A 17,619-nucleotide genomic window follows, 5' to 3' on the forward strand; every position below is an offset into this window, starting at 1 on the left:
TGGAAATAGTCTAAGAGCCAGAACAGCAGAAGTCTGCTGTGAAACAGTCTCTCCTAGGAATGGCTGTAGACACAAGAGCTGAAGAGTGGCAATATTGACAGGCATGGTGATGGACAAGGGATCTCCCAGGGCCACTCCCTTCGACAAGGAACTACCAGGCAACAGATGACTGCTGAGGGATGGAGAGTTAGCCTCCCCAGGGATGAACCTCACAATTTGTCCCTTCATACAACGTGGTCAGCTCTAACCCCACATATACGCAGATGGCAAAAGTGGACTCGGAGGTTGTATTTGTAGACTTGAACAAAATAATGTAACAAAGATAATCAGGGAAGAAGAGACTACCAATTTTAGAGAGGAACACAAAGGAAGTTGTAGGGAAGGGACCTGGAATGCAATAGAGAGAGATAAGGGAAAGTGATGTAATTACATTTTAATTAAAATGTACAAAAAGAAAATAAACATAAATAGAGCCAAAATTAAAATTTCAATGATAATTGATTTTAAAAAAACTTTAGTAGTGCTAAGTAAAATTAAAATACTCATACGTGAGTTCTATGGAGCAGGCACACATATATCTTTTCGTGGCAAATAAATGAGCAACATGTCTGTGACAAAGTCTTGTGCGCTTCTCTTGCCTACGAGCCCCTCAGGTCCTTAATGAAGCTGTTTATCACATAACATTTAACAATTTAAAGTATTATTCAACTCAGATTGGGCACAGGTCTGTGTAAGAACACAGGTGTAGCATGAGGGGTATATATTTAAATATGTTTATGTATATATTTAATATGTATAGATATATATACATGTATGTATGTATATATTTAAATGTTTAATGTATAAAATTAACATATTACATATGTATATATTTATGTAAAATGTATAATTTACATTTTTTCTTTGTCTTCAACAAGTAGAGACAACAAGAAAAAGAAAATATTAAAGAAAAATTATAAGCTGGGTGCCACGCAGACATTAAAAGAGCAACACAGTGTGGCTCCTATTGCAATGAGATGAATGTAAAGTATCCTACAAACTGACTCAGTAACCTTCCCCAGGGCCTTTACTCTGCTCTATTTTCCTTCATAACATTTCCTGCCCCCGTGGCATCCTCCATGCTCACATGTTTGTGTACTGTCTCTCACATACCTTAAACCAGAATTTTAAAAAGCAGGCTAATTGGTTTGTTCAATATAGCATCTAGAACAATACTTGGCTTTTCTTCGGTGTTCAATAGGTAGTCATTAACAAAAAGGCATGAAGAAAAAGTAAAGTGAGTGGGCGATTATTCACTTATGCTTGACAAAAATAGCATCATTTTTTGCAACATGTATCCAGAAAAGACTAAAATTAAAAATGTTTGTCCTCAAATGGCTAAAGTTTCTTAGTCTAAGCAAGGTTGTGGAACACCCCACTACGCCATAACGCCCCGTGAGCAGCGTCATTCCAATGTGGCAATGCTCCTGCAACCAACCGCCAAGCATTTGCGTCCATCTCACCGGAAGTTGGAAAATATCTTAAACTGCTGCAGTAGATAGAAGTAATGTCTTTCCAAAAGCCAGTCCAGAGTAGGCATAAGTTCCACTTCCTCCGTGTTGCCGCCTGTTTTAGTGATCTATAATTACAAAGCACAAAATGGGACTTTCCTTCTAGCTCCAAGGCGCTGAAAAGACGGTATTCGCCCTGCTGCTCACCCCAGTCCTCACGCGCTTCCTCTATACCCAGATCTGACTTCCCTCCGCCCGCACTGCTGCCACTCTCGGCATTTTCTCTGGCTTGCGCCCTTGTGCTCCTCCGGAAAGAGTAAGAAAAGCTTCCTCTCTGTCCAAAGATATTTTTTTTTTAACAAATAAATTGACAAGTTTTCTGCCTCACAGTTTTCATGTTGTGCATAAGTTGTTATGATGCGGCTGAGGATGGGCCTCAATGGCTGTGTGTCTGTCTAGCACACACACACAGTCCCAGGTTCGTGGTCCTGTGCCGGTGTCCTGCCGAGGTGATTTTAGTTAGACAGTTAATTGGGAGAGCAGGAGAAAACAGACGACTATTAAACAAATGATCACAATGAGCTAACAGTGATCATAGTAATAAATATACAATAGGAGGATGTTTCCATCTGCTGCTGGTTCTGACACCTACCCCTTAAATGAAAGCATTCTTCACTGAGCTGCAAACACTGCTTCTAAGGTGCTTGTCCCAGTTGCTTGACAACCTGAGTTCAAACCCCAGGACCCACATGAAAGAGCTGGATGTAGTGGTAATCCTGTCAACCGAAGATGGCTGGGTCCCTGGGGCATGCTGGCCAGCCTGCTGATTTTGTGAGCCCCAGGGCAGTGGAAAACCTTATCTCTTCTATCACAAAAACCAAGGTAGATGATTCCTGAATAACACCCGAGGCTGTTCTCTGCTCTACACACACACACACACACACACACACACACATATACACCCCACCCCCACACATACACACCCACACACACATTCAAAATAAATATCATTTATTATTCCTATTATACCAACAAATGCCTGCTTTCTAGTTTTCACTTTAAAATAATATAAAATACTAATAAAGTATTTAATATGTGAAAATTCCTTCTAATTGAATTCTCAAACCTAAATTTGTACCAAAAGAAGAAAAAATATTATCAAATAATTTTCTCCCAAGTTGTTTCTTAAACATTAATTTCCTAAACTGAGTTCCTCTAAACCACAAAGAGAGAAATCATATTGTCTCATATTTACCTAAAATTAGATAAATTACATACAACTAAATATATATGTATTATGTATGTATGTATATACATATGTATATATATGAGTTTTATGCCACTTGGGCTGACAATGTTCCCTCCAAGAGACCTAGAGCATCTAACAAAATGTCCAGCATTAGGCATGAGAAACTTCCTTTCGAGCTGTTGGTCACAGGAGTCTAGGAGACTCTCACAACAACCCAGGCTACTGTCAATGTCCTTGGTTGCCTCCCAAAGGTTAAGGATAAGTCCCCATTGCTGAAGATGTAGGACTCAGAAGATTCAAGCACATCTGACCTGAAAGCCTCTTCCTCAAGGACTAACTTTCATGGTGCTGGAAGGTGCTGTGCCAGCTGTTGAATGCAAAAAGCAGCCAGTAGTCCTACCCAGCTGCAGTGGTCGGCGTGGCACAGCATCCCTAAAGGTGCAGCAGTGGTGATAACCAACAGCTTTCTAATTAGACTTAAGGCCCGTTCAACAGCGTAGAAAACATGCCTGGCCCTGGAGACCTAGCCAACTCTGTAGGGCTAGTGAGGCCATGAATCTTAGAAAAGAAGCTTTTATAGCCACTTGATTAGAGCAGCACAATTCTCAACTGCGTTCTAAATTCTTCTCCCTGTGCCCACAGGTACGGTGTAGCCCTCACACCACAGCAAAGCAGCTTCTCTTTGCAGCTGATGGAGAGCGTTCCAGAAAACCACACTGGTCAAAATACAGAGACTGGCAGGTCCTGGGGGTGCCCAGCCCCAATGGACATGTCTACAACACAACTCCTATAGCTAACCTAGGGCTCAGGGAACATGGTGTAAGAGGGGCTGGGAAGACTGTAAGAGCCAGAATACCAGGAAGTCTGGAGAGAGGGGGGGGGGGGAGAGACCTAGGAATGACAGGGAAGCTACAGCCATGATAATGCAAAAATCAGGCTGCCTGAATAAGGCCTAAACAGGGACACCGCTCATAGACAAACCAGCTTGGAGGGGGGTTCTCATCAGGCCTTACCCCTAGACACCTAACACCTGCTGAGAGAGGGAGAATTATAGGATAATAAAGCAAAAGAGGTCATGAATTTGAGAGGGAAGTGAGGGGAAGCATAGGGGAATTTGAGGGATAGACCATGGAAGGGGTTGGAGGGGCAAAAAGGGGAAGTGATAAAATTATATTTTAATTATAAATAAGTAAAAATGGCTACATTAAAAGACCCTCTAAACCGGTTACTTTTATTTTCCTCTCCTCTATTTGTGTGTGTGTGGGGGGGCGTCAGGGTCTATGTGTACCCCAGGTTGGCCTCAGACTCGCAACCCTTTCACTTCTGTCTCCCCACTGCTAGGATGATGGGTGTGCACCATTGCACTTGGCCTGAGTTGGCCATCCTTTCTGATGTAATTCATGAAGCAGAGCATACGTAGTTTACGTTACCTTGGAGACAAATGAAGCAGTAACCATCCAAAATTCTTTGTAACTTTTGGCTTTGTAGGCAGAGACTGCACGAAGATCATACTCATTGAAAATGCCCTTGGTGTTCGGGACAGGAAGGCAGTATACAAACTCACCATCATCTTTCATACGTTCCTCAGAAAAAGAAGAAACTTACTTTAACATAGTTAATTAAATGACTAAACATATCCAGGGGAAACAATGTTAAGACAGAATTAAAACAGAAATACTATTAGTGAGGAAAAATAACCTCAAATCTTGCCTAATTCAAGTTCAGTAAGACCAATCTTCTGAAAGGGTTAAGACATTTTATTTTCATCCTTAAACATAACACAGTGGTAAGACACTTAGGACTATTTATCCACATGCTTACTATGAACTCGGTGATAGACCTTGAACGAGAGTGCCATCTTGCATCCTGGACATACCAAGCTTATTGTTTGCACTGATAATGACTGGGGCTAGGATTCTAACAGCCGCAGGTAGCATTGCTACATCAGTAACACTCACTAAGCAGTCAGTGCCTTATGTGTGTTGTCTGAACAGCGATGCCTTGGTCAGCTTTAAACTTAAAGAGACTGAGGCTTTGGCGCTCTTGAATGTAATTAAGCAGACATTAATATTTCTGTAGATCACCTAACTTGAGAAAGGCCACAGACTCATGAAGTAACCAAGTTGGTACTAGAATCTGAGTGTGACTTTAAATCTACACTCGAAGGTTCTACAGTAAGTGATAAAGTTTTTGTCTCATTCACTTGCTAGTACTAAGAAAATGTAAAGTGTAAATTGTAAAACTATTTTCTTTTATTTAAATTTTGGCTTTTTGAGATAGGGTTTCTCTGTGTAGCCCTGGCTGTCCCGGACTCGCTTTGTAGGCCAGGCTGACCTTGAACTCACAAGAGATCCACCTGCCTCTGCCTCCCAAGTGCTGGGATTAAAGGTGTGTGCCACCACGCCCAGCTTGAGAAACATGTACTTTTTTTTTTTTTGGTCTTTTGAGACAGGGTTTCTCTGTGTAGCCCTGGCTGTCCTGGACTTGCTTTGTAGACCAGGCTGGCCTCGAACTCACAGCGATCCGCCTACCTCTGCCTCCCGAGTGCTGGGATTAAAGGCGTGCGCCACCACACCCGGCGAAACATGTACTTTTATCAACAATTTTTTTTTAAAAAATCATACAAATATTGAATTTAATAATTTCAGAGTAATTTTATTAAAAGTATAATTTAGTAATTGCTGATACTCTTAGAAACTTCCCAACCAAGTGCAATAAAGTGTTTCTAGTTACTGTGGTTTTTAAAGTGTGGGTTCAGTTTTATAGTCTTTATATTTTTCTTTTTGAAGGATGTTTCCAATGCTGTAGCTATTTGCTTTCTTATTTTGGCTCCAGTTACAACCTGTACTAAGAGACCTTCAAAAATAAACTTAAATTCTGAAAATAAGAAGAAATAAGACAATTGAGTGACTAGGTAAAATTATCAGCTTTATTGTAGCCATTTGGCCAATTATGCCATTTTTGTTTTAATTTTATTTCCTAAGGTTATGAGAAACTTGATGTACATAGAATTATCAAGTCTTTTTTTTGCATACAAATTAAGTATAATTTACTCAACAATCCAAAACACCCATGCTTAGCTAGAGTTTTATTTTGTACTTGAAAACACTGTCCACAACCTACCTGGTACTATAGCACACTCTTTTTCAATTTGCTCTTCACAGCTCTCTAGAGTAATTCCAATTATCTCAATTTCAAGGTCAAAGAAACTATAAAGCTCAGAAAGGACAGAAGCTTGCTCAAGACAACATAGTGAGTGTACAGAGATTCAAAACTACATGAATCTGATTTACAAATTTACTTCCTTGCACTGAATATGAACACATCACAGAAGGAACAAGGCCCTTCTTTTTCTCCACACTGTCTTAAATACCCTTCCTCAATGTCCCTCCTTTCTGTTTAATCCTTGTCAGCTGGCATATTGCTCCGCCTCTTGACCTAGGGTTGATTTTATTTAATCCTCTGTACAGAAAGCTCTTGGACTAAAGCTGTGTGCTACGGCTGAGCCACACCACAAGTACTTGTTTACAGGAATCAGAAAACTCTAGCATCAAAGACTGAGCCACACCACAGTTAGAAACAGGTTTTTACAGTTCCTAATCTTGAAGTTCACAGTGGAATCAAATATTCTGCCAAAAAAACCCTTGACCTCAGGGGTTGGAGCCACGGTTCTTACTACTTAGCAGTTTACCGAGAACACAGACAACTAGTCCCACTCTCAGTTTCCGACTCAGGCTTAGTACACAGATGAGAACACGCATTTCTAGTAAGTTTCTTAGATAAGTTCCTTTTATTTCTTTTTTAAAATCACAAAGTGACATAGACACCCACTTTCCTGTGACCCTAATAGGAGGAAAAGATGGGAGGAGCAGACACAAGCTGCGTTATAGACTTAAAAATGTCATAAAAATAATTATGACAATATTGTGTGAAATAAATTATGTTGCGATTCTTTTATATTTGTCAGCAATTATCATAACATGTTATTAATGAGCTTTGATGTGATATCTGCAATGAATTCAATAAAAGTTAAGAGAGTCTCAAAGTTTAGTTTTAAATAGTTGAGATTGCATAAAATAGAATCACACCTTTAGACTGCACTTTGGACCAATAGTCTTAGGATGATACTTCATACAACGTGGGAATAATGGAGTTGTCCATCCCAGCTTTTCTCTTAGCCTAACAATATGTTTTACAACATCAGGCTCTTCCGGTTCTAGTAGAAAAAAGTTTTTAGAATTCAATATAAGTGAAAGTATAGGCATCAGTAAGAATAATATATGCTATTACAAATATTTCCATATACAGAGAAATTAAATAGCAAGTTAACACAGATACTATGCAATAAAAGAAGAAACAATAGTTTTAAATTAAGCTTTAACAGGAGCTCAAAAGAAAACCCAATTATTTGTTTGAGAAAGACATCACAATTTGCACATACACATGCACATACCTGTTTGCACACATGCACACACTCATATAAGTGCACGCACACACACACACACACCCCACAAATACAGATAAAGAAAGGGAAAAATAACTATATGAACAGGAAACTGTTGCTAGTGGCCTATATGTTAGACCTTTAGGGATAAAGTATTCTAATATCTGCACTTATCACCTATTTTGTTTTCCAAAACTGAAATAGATTTGTGGATAAGAAAATATTAATACTAAAATATGAGTGGTGTCAAGAAAGGAAGGCAGACATAACAAAAAGGTTTAGTTACACAATCACTGATCATATGCCACAGAAAATACTGGATCAGGGCTCAGTCAAAAGCCTTGCTTTATCAAGGCCTAACAGCACTAAAAGCAAATAGGATCAGAAGAAGAGAGAAAGCAATGTGGGTAGGACACATCCTTTTTCTCTTTTTGAGATAGGGTTTTATAGCCTTGGCTGTCCTGGACTCACTTTGTAGACCAGGCTGACCTCAAACTCACAGAGATCTGCCTTCCTCTGCCTCCTGAGTGCTAGGATTATAGGCGAGCACCACCAAGCCTGGGGGAAACATCTTTCGTAAGGACACTCACTCTGTATACTTCTTGCAAACTGTATTTCTTGATCTCTTTGCTAGCAGCTAATAATTTCACGCCTCTCAACACTACCCTTTGCCACCTTCTATTTCCCATGGTATGCAGACTGTCCCTTAAAGTTCATTTTATATATATTTTTTTGGTTTTTAAAATAAGTTTCAAAGTGTACATATTTACAGGGGCAAATGTGATCACTCAGTACATGTGTGTGACATATCAGATATGGCATCACCATAATGACCAGAGCAGTCATTACCAGCTCCTTCTCCTTAAACACTTCTCTGTCTTGGGACACTTGAAACTCCTCCATGGATCTTTAAGAGATGTCGGTGTCTTTGCTCCCTTCATTTTCTGTATTGCTCTCTGCCACAGCCGTATGGGTTTACACTCCCATCAGCAGGGTACCACCGTTTCCTTCTCCCCACACCCTTACCAGTTTTGGTAACCTTTTCCCATGTGCTGACTTGTGTGAGATGGTCTCTCTCTGTGTTTCTTATTTAAATTTCCCTGATGATTAACGATGAGTAACAATCTCCACATGCTTGTGTACTATGCCTTTTGGGGGGTGGTGGTGAAATATTCAGACAACCTGTCCATTTACTAACTGGCAGGTGGTTCCTGATGTCTTTTTTGTTTTGTTTTGTTTTGTTTTTGTAGCTGTTGTTCCTTATATATTCTGGAAATTGGTCCTGTCTGGTGAACAGTTTGAAAACAGTTTCTCCCATTCTGTGCACTGTCTCTTCTCTCTAGAAACCATTGACCTTGTTGTGCAGAAATGTCTTATTAAGCAATAGAACAAGTCACAAGAGGGTCTGAAAAGCACATAGGCATGCAGGCATGCCGGCACGCCACCCATCCTAAAATGCTGTTCTGTATCTCAGGCCCTTTCGAGGTCATGCAGGTTGAGAAATGAAAGTTATGCTATTTCTATAAAACAGCATCAGAACTAAGATGAAATCACTTCACTGTTTCCCCAAAGCCAGCAAAGGAGGGACTAGAATAAGTCTGCTAGTAAGATGGGCTCTGATGCTGTGCACTACCCCCCGCCCCAGAAAAAGACATGTCACCATCCGAGCCACATTCTACTGCTTAGCACAAGTTGCAGGAATCCCCTCCCCCTGCCAGCACTCAGGGGTGGCTGAGTACGGAATGGATGAGGGTTTTCTGCTGAAATATTGAGAACCTTGAACGTTGCTGTGTGAGTGAGGATTCTGATGATAACTCGACAATAAAGCCGTCTCTGATGGTGGTGTTCCAGTAAGAGACAGGAACGTTTCTTTTTTATAAAATTTGTAATATTAAAATAAAGACTTAGAATATAAAGGAAGTGTCAAAATGTTAGTGTGAAAATGTGCTTGACTATTTGGACATTTAATCTCTGTACCAGATAAAGATATACATCTCAAATCTAACCAGGTGTGGTAGTGCAGACATATAATTCCAGCATCGGAGGCAGGAGGATGTCAATTTCAAGGCCAGCCTGAGCATAGTGAGTTTCTGCGTAAGAAAATCAAGGGTTGACAGTCCACTATGTGGTGGAGCCCTTGCCCAGCATGTGCCAGCCCTGTGATAAACAACTCAACACACACACACACACACACACACACACACACACACACACACACACACATCCATGTGCATGTGCACACAAGCACGTTTTTACTAGAAGCATAAAACAAGGCTATAATTTATTTTTTACATGGAGTTCTAAAACTATGCTCCAAAAAGATCTTCAGTGAGAGCATAATCCCTGAATACTCCATTGTAAAATTTAAGAAATAACTGAGGTACCAAACATGCAAAACTCAGTAAGACTTTGCCTTTTCCATAGAGTTGGTGTCCAACATAAGCACCAAAGCTACGGAAAAGCTTGCCAGTGTGCTCCATTTCCTCCAAGCTGCTGCCGGGCCGGGGCATACCTTCCCTGTCATATGAGCGGATTTTCTTCGCTTTTGTTCTGGTACAAGTTTGTTCCTTGTTTACTTTTGATTTCCTTCTCTCAGAGGCAGTTGACGTTGAAGCCACAGCACATGGTTGATCGAACCTTTTGTCAAGGTAATCTGTGAGGAAAAACATTACGAGCCAATTGTCTGTTGTGAGCTCTGATAAGACCACCATCATTTCACACACCAAACGATATAGTCAGCCATTATAAGAGGCGCGAGGAGCACCTGCTGAGCCAGCGTGCCTGGGTTCACAGACACAAGTGTTACTCTTCTGGCTGTCTTCCGGAAGGGTGAAGGGTGCCACGTAAATAGCCATGCCCTTGCCCAGAGGGTGTCCCTAATAACTAGGCTGCAGTGAAGGCCAGGGAGGTACAAGAGCCTCTTGGAATAGAAGTTAATGACAGTGGCAACTTTTCATAACGATCTCCTCTTTTTCATCTTCCATACTCCACCTATTGTTACAGTAGGAACCTCAGGCCCTTGCAAGGGTTAAATTAGTCAATACTGTTCAAGTCCTTGCTAAGGTAAATGTCAATTGGTTAATAATTTTATTATTGTAATACAACTTTAGCATATAAATGAATGCTCATAGGAAATAAATCTTTTAATTAACAAACTAGGGACTGAGTATAGAATATATCTAAATATGAATGCATAAGAGTAAAAAGGGTGTTACTTACGCTTCTATGGCTTACTTAATGGGTGGGATACATGTAGAAGACAGGAAAATTGTTGACAATAGGAATGTGCAGAAGCAACTTCACTTGTTCTCTCACATTTAACAAATACTTATGCAGCAAAGGCACTGAGCTACAATTTAGTAGGTGACAAAATACCATAACTACAAGCAAAACTGCAGAACTCACTCAGTGCAGATGGGACCTGTAAGTCTTATCAAGTCCCATTCCAGCCTTTAGTCCTACTTCAGAGGACCTGTGTGGTCCACGTGAAACTCCCATGCTCATCTTTCCCAAGGAATCTACTGTTGAGAGATGGCGAGGTTTTGAATTTTGGAGTAGCGTGAGAAGTTAAGGAGTAAAAGCATCACTCCGGAGATGGACAACCAGAGAATGTGGGTTCCTGGACCAGTTATAGGGAAGAGCAGGAAGGTGTGGTTACCCTGAAGATTCTCAAACGGCAGCTCCACACATAGCCCAGATTGCAAAATGGGTTTGTTTTTCTTCTCACTCCTCACTTTCAAAATAATTTGTACCTTTCAAAAATAAAAAATAAAATCCTACTCCTTTGAAGATCCTGGCTTTGTGTTACTTCACACACTGACTGCAACACTTCACGGGAATCCAACTGCTTGGTCACTGGGTTAGCTTGTAACTTTGGCTCCACAGAGCGCTGCCTTCTCCAGTTCCGTGCTCCTGAACTAAGAGCAGTTTGACGCTCTGCCCTTCCGCTACATCCCAGACCTCCTTGAATATCCACTTCTGAATCACTAACATTTGTGGTTGAGAACACCACATCTATGACACAGTTTTTTCTAGATTACCCTAAAAGAAATATAATTCAACAATGTATACCTGGTCCACGCACGGTGACTGTTGCTTCACACTGTGCATCTTCCTTTCCCTCCATCCTTTCAGATTGCTTTGTACCTCACAGCGTGGCTACCCTTCACCTCACCAGCATGTCCACACCACCAGTCCACAACTCCCTTATATCCATCATCCCTCAATTTTTTCCATGTTTCTCTTTATCCACGTCAGACGGTGTGGCCTTTACACATACTCCTGTATGCCTCCTCAGACCTGCCCATCTCCGCGCCAGCAGGTAAAGGGACCCTGAACACAAACCAGGACTTCGGTCCCATTGATGCTTAATCCACTTGTTCTTTTCCCTTTTATTGGCTACTTTTAAGTTTTCCCAAGCTTTTCTAACTTTCAAACCAACTTTCCCTTCCAGCCTCTATCCTTCAACCCCACCATTGCTTCTTTGGAGGAAACATGCAGGATATTAGACAGAAATTTCTTCAACTTGCCACTGACACGTAAAACCAGTGCCCATGGTTCCCTCTCCTCCTGATTTAGTAAGGGAGGTGCCTGGCTTTCCTGACACCCAAACGAAGCCTTTCCGTCTTTTATTTACATTTCTTCTCCTCATGTCTACATTGTTAACTATTTCCTTCTATCTCCCACACTAAATCCATCCTTTTGGCTCCTCTCCAGTTATCACTACATGTTGTTTCTTCAAGGATGACCTTCTCAGAAGAGTTGTAAATGATCACTATATTACCTATCATCCTGCTCCTAATCCACTGCACTCTTGGAATCACAACAAAATGGCACTCAAGTGACTACACTGTTGAGGTCAGTACCCTCAGTGGACATTTTCCATTCCTGATTTTATGAGTGTGTTAGTGATGTTTCATACTTTAGACTAATATATATGCGTGTGTGTGTGTGCACATGCATGTGTGTATATCATTCTTTAGAATATATTTCATACTTTAGAACATATATTCTAAATTATGTATATCCTAAATATATTTCAGAATGTAAGTTGAGACAGGGTCACATTTTGTAGCCCTGGCTGAACCAGAACTTACTACGTGGGTCAGGTTGGCTTCAAACTTGCAACCGCCATACTGCCTCCGCCTCCTGAGGGCCAGGTTTGCAGGGTAAGCTGCCATTCCTAACTTCAGTTCTTTCTGATGCAGTTATTTTCCACTGATATCTGTGACACCACATACTCATTTCTTCATCAATCCTGTTCAGCCTCAAGCTGACAAATCCCACGTCTCTGACCTATTTTTCACTCATAATTGATAGACACTTTCCCTACGTACTGTGTCCATGACATGAACATCCACTCCTTATCTCCCAAATACATCATCTCAGGCTTGACAGCTCAGGGATCCTTAATCATGTTCAGCTGTTGCCTCGGCATCCCGACTGGGAGGACCCAAAGCTATTCTCAACTCCATGTATCCAAATCAAACTCACAGCCTCTCTCCGAGACCCCACACATCCTTGTGTGAGGTGTCTTCTTTTAGTGTGTTTTAGTTCTACTATTCATTACATTAGGAAATCCAGAAGCCTAGGAATCATCTTAACATCTCCTGCTCTTTCCAGTCCACCCCCATTGCTGATGAAGTCTACCTTCATGACATCTAAAGTCTGTTCCCTGTCTCCCTGAGTCAACTTTTGTTCTTTAATCTGTATTCTTTTCCAAATGGAAATGGGATCATATTAACTCCCCATTCAACAGCTTTTTCATGGATGCTGGGGATGGTGGGGCACACCTTTAATCCCACCACTTGAAAAGCAAAGACAGGCAGATTTCTTTGAGTTTGAAGCCACCCTGATCTATACAGCAAGGTCCAGGCTAGCCAAAGCTACATAGTAAGACCCTGTCTTAAACTGCATGATCAGGGGTGGGGGTACCTTGGAGAGATGGCTCGACAGTTAAGAGCGCTCACTGCTCTGAGGGCCTGAGTTGGACCCCAGGCCCTTCATCCTGTGATTCACAACTGCCTGCAGCTGCGGTGCCAGGAGTCTCCCTACACCTCGGATCTCCATGGGCTCCTGTGCTCACTCACGTACATATACCCACTCAGACCCCTTCAGGAAACCATCCACTGATCTTCAGGCAGAGGTGATAACAGTGGGAGGAGTGGCCTAATTATCGATTGGGTTGCTTAGGTGACAAACAAGGACAATGGTCCAAGTATGGTCTAGTTCAGACAGAAAAGGAACACTAATTTTGATGGACTGGAAAACACCAGCTAAATGATGTAGAAGCAGAGGAAACGCTCATCTAAGAAGCTGAAGAGGGGTCTGGAAAGACAGGGAAAGAGGTGCGTTGGGGGAGTGCTCACTGCTGAAGCATGAAGAGCCGAGGTCACTCTCCAGAACCCACGCAACAAGGGCGGCAGTGTGTGATGACACTTGTAATCCTCTGAGGAAGAGACAGGGACACCCCTGGGGCTAGTGGCCACTCAGCCAAGCCTACCTGGCCAGTGCCAGGCCAGTGAAAAAGACCTTGTCTTAAACAGCAAAGTAAGTAGCATCTGAGAAATGGCACGTAATGTTGTCTTTTGGCCTTTCATGTGCCTGTTCTCGTGTGTGCACACCCATACACTGGTGTATGCGTACACACATGAGCACACTCCTACACCCACACCGGTGCAAATGACCCCCCCCACACAGACACACACACAGAGACACATACATGCACCAGAGCATATGCACACACAGAATCAACAGAAATGAAAGGGAATTATCAAAAGAATAAAATTCTGCAGAATTGTGGAGTGAAACGTAAATTATTCTATTTTTCAATAATTTCTGAGGACTTAGCCAGGAGGAAGCATCCAGTGACCATGGAAGACTCTTCTCAGTAGAACAGGAGGAGAAAAGAGCAGGTGAGGAGTGAATCATAGAAATGGAATGAGGCAAAAAAAAAAATCTAGGTTACTCTGTCAAGAATACTGACCTCGCAGCAGCGAGTGCTACAAGGGAGCACAGGCCTCAGCTTGCTTGTGTCTGGGTTTTGTCCGTTTGGGCTATGCACATCACACACCCACATGCTGGGAGGTCTGCCAGTGGGTAGGAAGGCATGGAGAAGATACCTAAGAAACCTACGGTGAAGCTATCTGCAGGGCAGGCCTGTAGACACCCATGCTTATAGACTGAGGACATAAAAGAGCTACACACAGAGAGCTCTGTGGCTAAAAACTGACGTACTGGATATGGTAGACTTTGAATAAAGACAAAGGAAGACGTAGGAAGGGAGGAGCAATCAGGACTACAGTAGTTATGGATGGGCTGGGTGTGCATGTGTGCATGCGTGTGTGCATGTGTGTGTGTGTGTGTGTGTGTGTGTGTGTGTGATCAAATAGCCAGAAATTAGTGAAGAGTCAAGAAACTACTGATGCATTTAAAGGTCTAGCTTACAGTGATAGCACTATAAGGAGACTAGAGGCGTCGGGCATCTTGGTGGTGCTGGCGGCATTCCTGTTATTTTATCAATATCTGCATATGCATTAGATTATGATGGTCTTAAGAAGCAGATTTCATGTTCGGAGGCATGTCCACGTGCTGCAACTCCCGGAAGTAGTTAGGCATCAAAGCTCTTACTTTAAAGGAAAGTGCTACAGTTAGAGAACATATAAACGCCATGCCTGGATGGTAATCTTCATAGATTCCTTCTGTACTCTCTGATTTCAAGGACCAGGAGGATGTTTTCTTTGCTGTGGCCTCAGCTGGTGGGTTCTCAGATGGCGTGCCATCTTTGCACCTTTGGTCTTTATGTATTAAATATCTAAGGTGCCAAAAAAAAAAAGCAATTATAAGAAAATAATGGACTACGCATGACCTCAAACTTCACAGCTGTCACTAACACAGATTCTTTGGTTTAATAATGACATGGATAATGCTATAAAAATCAGTATTTCCTCTGTGCTTTGTAAGCACAGCACCATGTTACCCTTTCAAGCAGTGTGTTCCTAGATACCTGGAAAGCAAAACTTAAAACGTTTACATAGAAATAATTAATTGCTAAACGGGTCTAACAGGTTTTAGCATAAAACAATAAACAGTATACATTATTATTATAAGGTTAGAGCTTGGCTTCGGTTTTGAAGATGAAGGAACTAAGTTAGCTAATTTCCGCCACTGAGTGAGCGGCAGAGATCATTCTCGGCCGTTCCATTCTCCCGTATCGCCTTCCTTTATGAAGAGAACATCCATATTGGTTAAAAATGTCGGCAAAGACTTCATGGGAGCAGAATCCCAAACCAGTGACGCCAAATGACCTATACAGTAGACAAACTCATACGAAGGAAGTAGCTTGGGGTTTTGTAAAGCCTTAAATGTATTTCTTGAGTTGGGGGAGGATGATTCTACTGTTATTAACAAAGACGATAACATGAGACAGACAGTAAACACAGAGACAGCCTGTGGACTTATTTATGGACACACTACTAAACATTTTTATAGTCTTTCCCTCTTGAGCACTTTGTGGGTTTCCATTTTGTTTTAAATATCTTTAAATGTTGCATCTTCATTACAGAGTCTATATGTAACCTTTTTTTTCCTATTATTTGTGAACTTTGGTCATTTTATATATTAACAGTGTGTACTATCACAACTGGCACCTTTATCTGTTACTTTGTTTTTCAAGACAGGGTTTCTCTGTGTAGCTCTGGCTGTCTTGGACTTGCTTTGTAGATCAGGCTAGCCTCGAACTCATAGAGATCTACCTGCCTCTGCCTCCCTGAGTGCTGGGATTAAAGGCCTGTACCACCACGCCTGGTTTGCTTTATATGTTTAACTTGGACTTTCATGTTTTAAATACTGTAACAAAAAAAGCCCTTAACTTAAAAATATATTTTATTAATTTATTCATATTACATCTCAATGGTTATCCCATCCCTTGTATCCTCCCATTCCTTCCCTCCCTCCCATTTTCCCCTTACTCCCCTCCCCTATGACTGTTCCTGAGGGGGATTACCTCCCCCTGTATATGCTCATAGGGTATCAAGTCTCTTCTTGGTAGCCTGCTATCCTTCCTCTGAGTGCCACCAGGCCTCCCCATCCAGGGGACGTGGTCACATATGGGGCACCAGAGTTCGTGTGAAAGTCAGACCCCACTCTCCACTCAACTGTGGAGAATATCTTGTCTATTGGCTAGATCTGGGTAGGGGTTAGAAGTTTACTGTATGTATTGTCCTTGGCTGGTGCCATAGTTTGAGCAGGACCCCTGGGCCCAGATCTGACCATCATAATGTTCTTCTTGTAGGTTTCTAGAACCCTCTGGATCCTTCTATTTCCCCATTCTCCCATGCTTCTCTCACCTAGAATCCCAATAGAATGTCCTCCCTTCTGTCCCACTTTCCTGGTAAGTGAAGACTTTCATGGGGCATATCCCTTGGGCTAGTGTCCAGATATAAGTGAGTATATACCATTTGACTCTTTATGCTTCTGGGTTAACTCACTCATTATGATCATTTCTAGTTCAATCCATTTGTTCAGAAAATTTGGGAATTCCTTGTTTTTAATAGCTGAGTAGTATTCCATAGTGTAAATGTACCACAGCTTCTTTATCCATTCTTCTACTAAGGAACACTTAGGCTGTTTCCATGTTCTGGCTATTATGAATAAAAAGCCCTTAACTTTGATAGAACTGACCTATAATGGCCTTTATGATTTATGTTATGAATTTTAAAGAAATCTGTATAAGGGGCAGACTCAATTCCCACTCCTCTACCGCTGCCATGAGACTGTGCAGCCATCAGAAGGCAGTCAGTTAGCACCTCCACCCTTCTCTTGCAGGATGATTTGGTGGCTTTAGTTTCAGAAGAGTGTCTTTAAATGGTCAATTTATAATTGCTTGGTGTTTTTCCTAGTTAACTTGTTACTGACTTACAATGTAAATAGTATGCCATGTCTAATAAATGTTTAAAACTTTGTTAAAATGATTTTATGACTTTCTCTACTCATTTTGTAATTGTTTCATATAATGTGGTAGGGAATTTGTATCTTGGGTTGTTGGGGGGCAACAACTAACTTTTTCTGCGTCTCTGCCTGCCTTAAAGTCAGGATACTAGTCTGGCTGTCTCCATCTTCTAAAGCATCATTTACATTGATGCTTGACCTGTCAATTAATGTGTGACTTATTAAAATGGGAGACATGTTGATTACCCCCTTATTTTATCAATTTTATTTTGTTCAAAGAGACTTATTTGAATTTGGAACAGTTCTTGCCCACAAAAGAGACAGGGGGTGGTGGTGGTAGTGGTTTTTTTGAGATAGAATTCACTATGCAGACCAGGCTGTCCTCAATTTGGGGGCAATCCTCCTGCCTCTGCCTCCCAAGCACCGGCATTATAGGAACTACCACTGTGCCTGGTTTCCAAGTGAATGTTTTAATCATAAAGTTACAA

General features: G+C 41.5%; 1 protein-coding gene across 6 annotated transcripts in view; it reads right to left on the reverse strand.

Annotated features, from left to right (window-relative positions):
• The window catches only part of DNAH14 (dynein axonemal heavy chain 14), a 230,415-nt gene that overhangs the window by 206,966 nt on the left and 5,830 nt on the right, over positions 1 to 17,619 (reverse strand). For all 6 annotated transcript variants that reach the window (XR_014781397.1, XR_014781398.1, XM_084793762.1 and 3 more), the window contains exons 3-7: positions 14,857 to 14,996; positions 9,696 to 9,836; positions 6,828 to 6,955; positions 4,170 to 4,322; positions 1,503 to 1,618 (exon numbers count right to left, since the gene is read on the reverse strand). Coding sequence is in view for 4 of the 6 variants with exons in the window: in XM_084793762.1 (XP_084649888.1) it covers positions 1,503 to 1,618; positions 4,170 to 4,322; positions 6,828 to 6,955; positions 9,696 to 9,836; positions 14,857 to 14,996 (678 nt within the window). In the remaining 2 variants the exon portion in view is untranslated. The remainder of the gene's footprint in view (positions 1 to 1,502; positions 1,619 to 4,169; positions 4,323 to 6,827; positions 6,956 to 9,695; positions 9,837 to 14,856; positions 14,997 to 17,619) is intronic.

This window comes from Acomys minous (assembly GCF_964271855.1).
Source record: "Acomys minous genome assembly, chromosome: 1".
NCBI lineage: Eukaryota > Metazoa > Chordata > Mammalia > Rodentia > Muridae > Acomys > Acomys minous.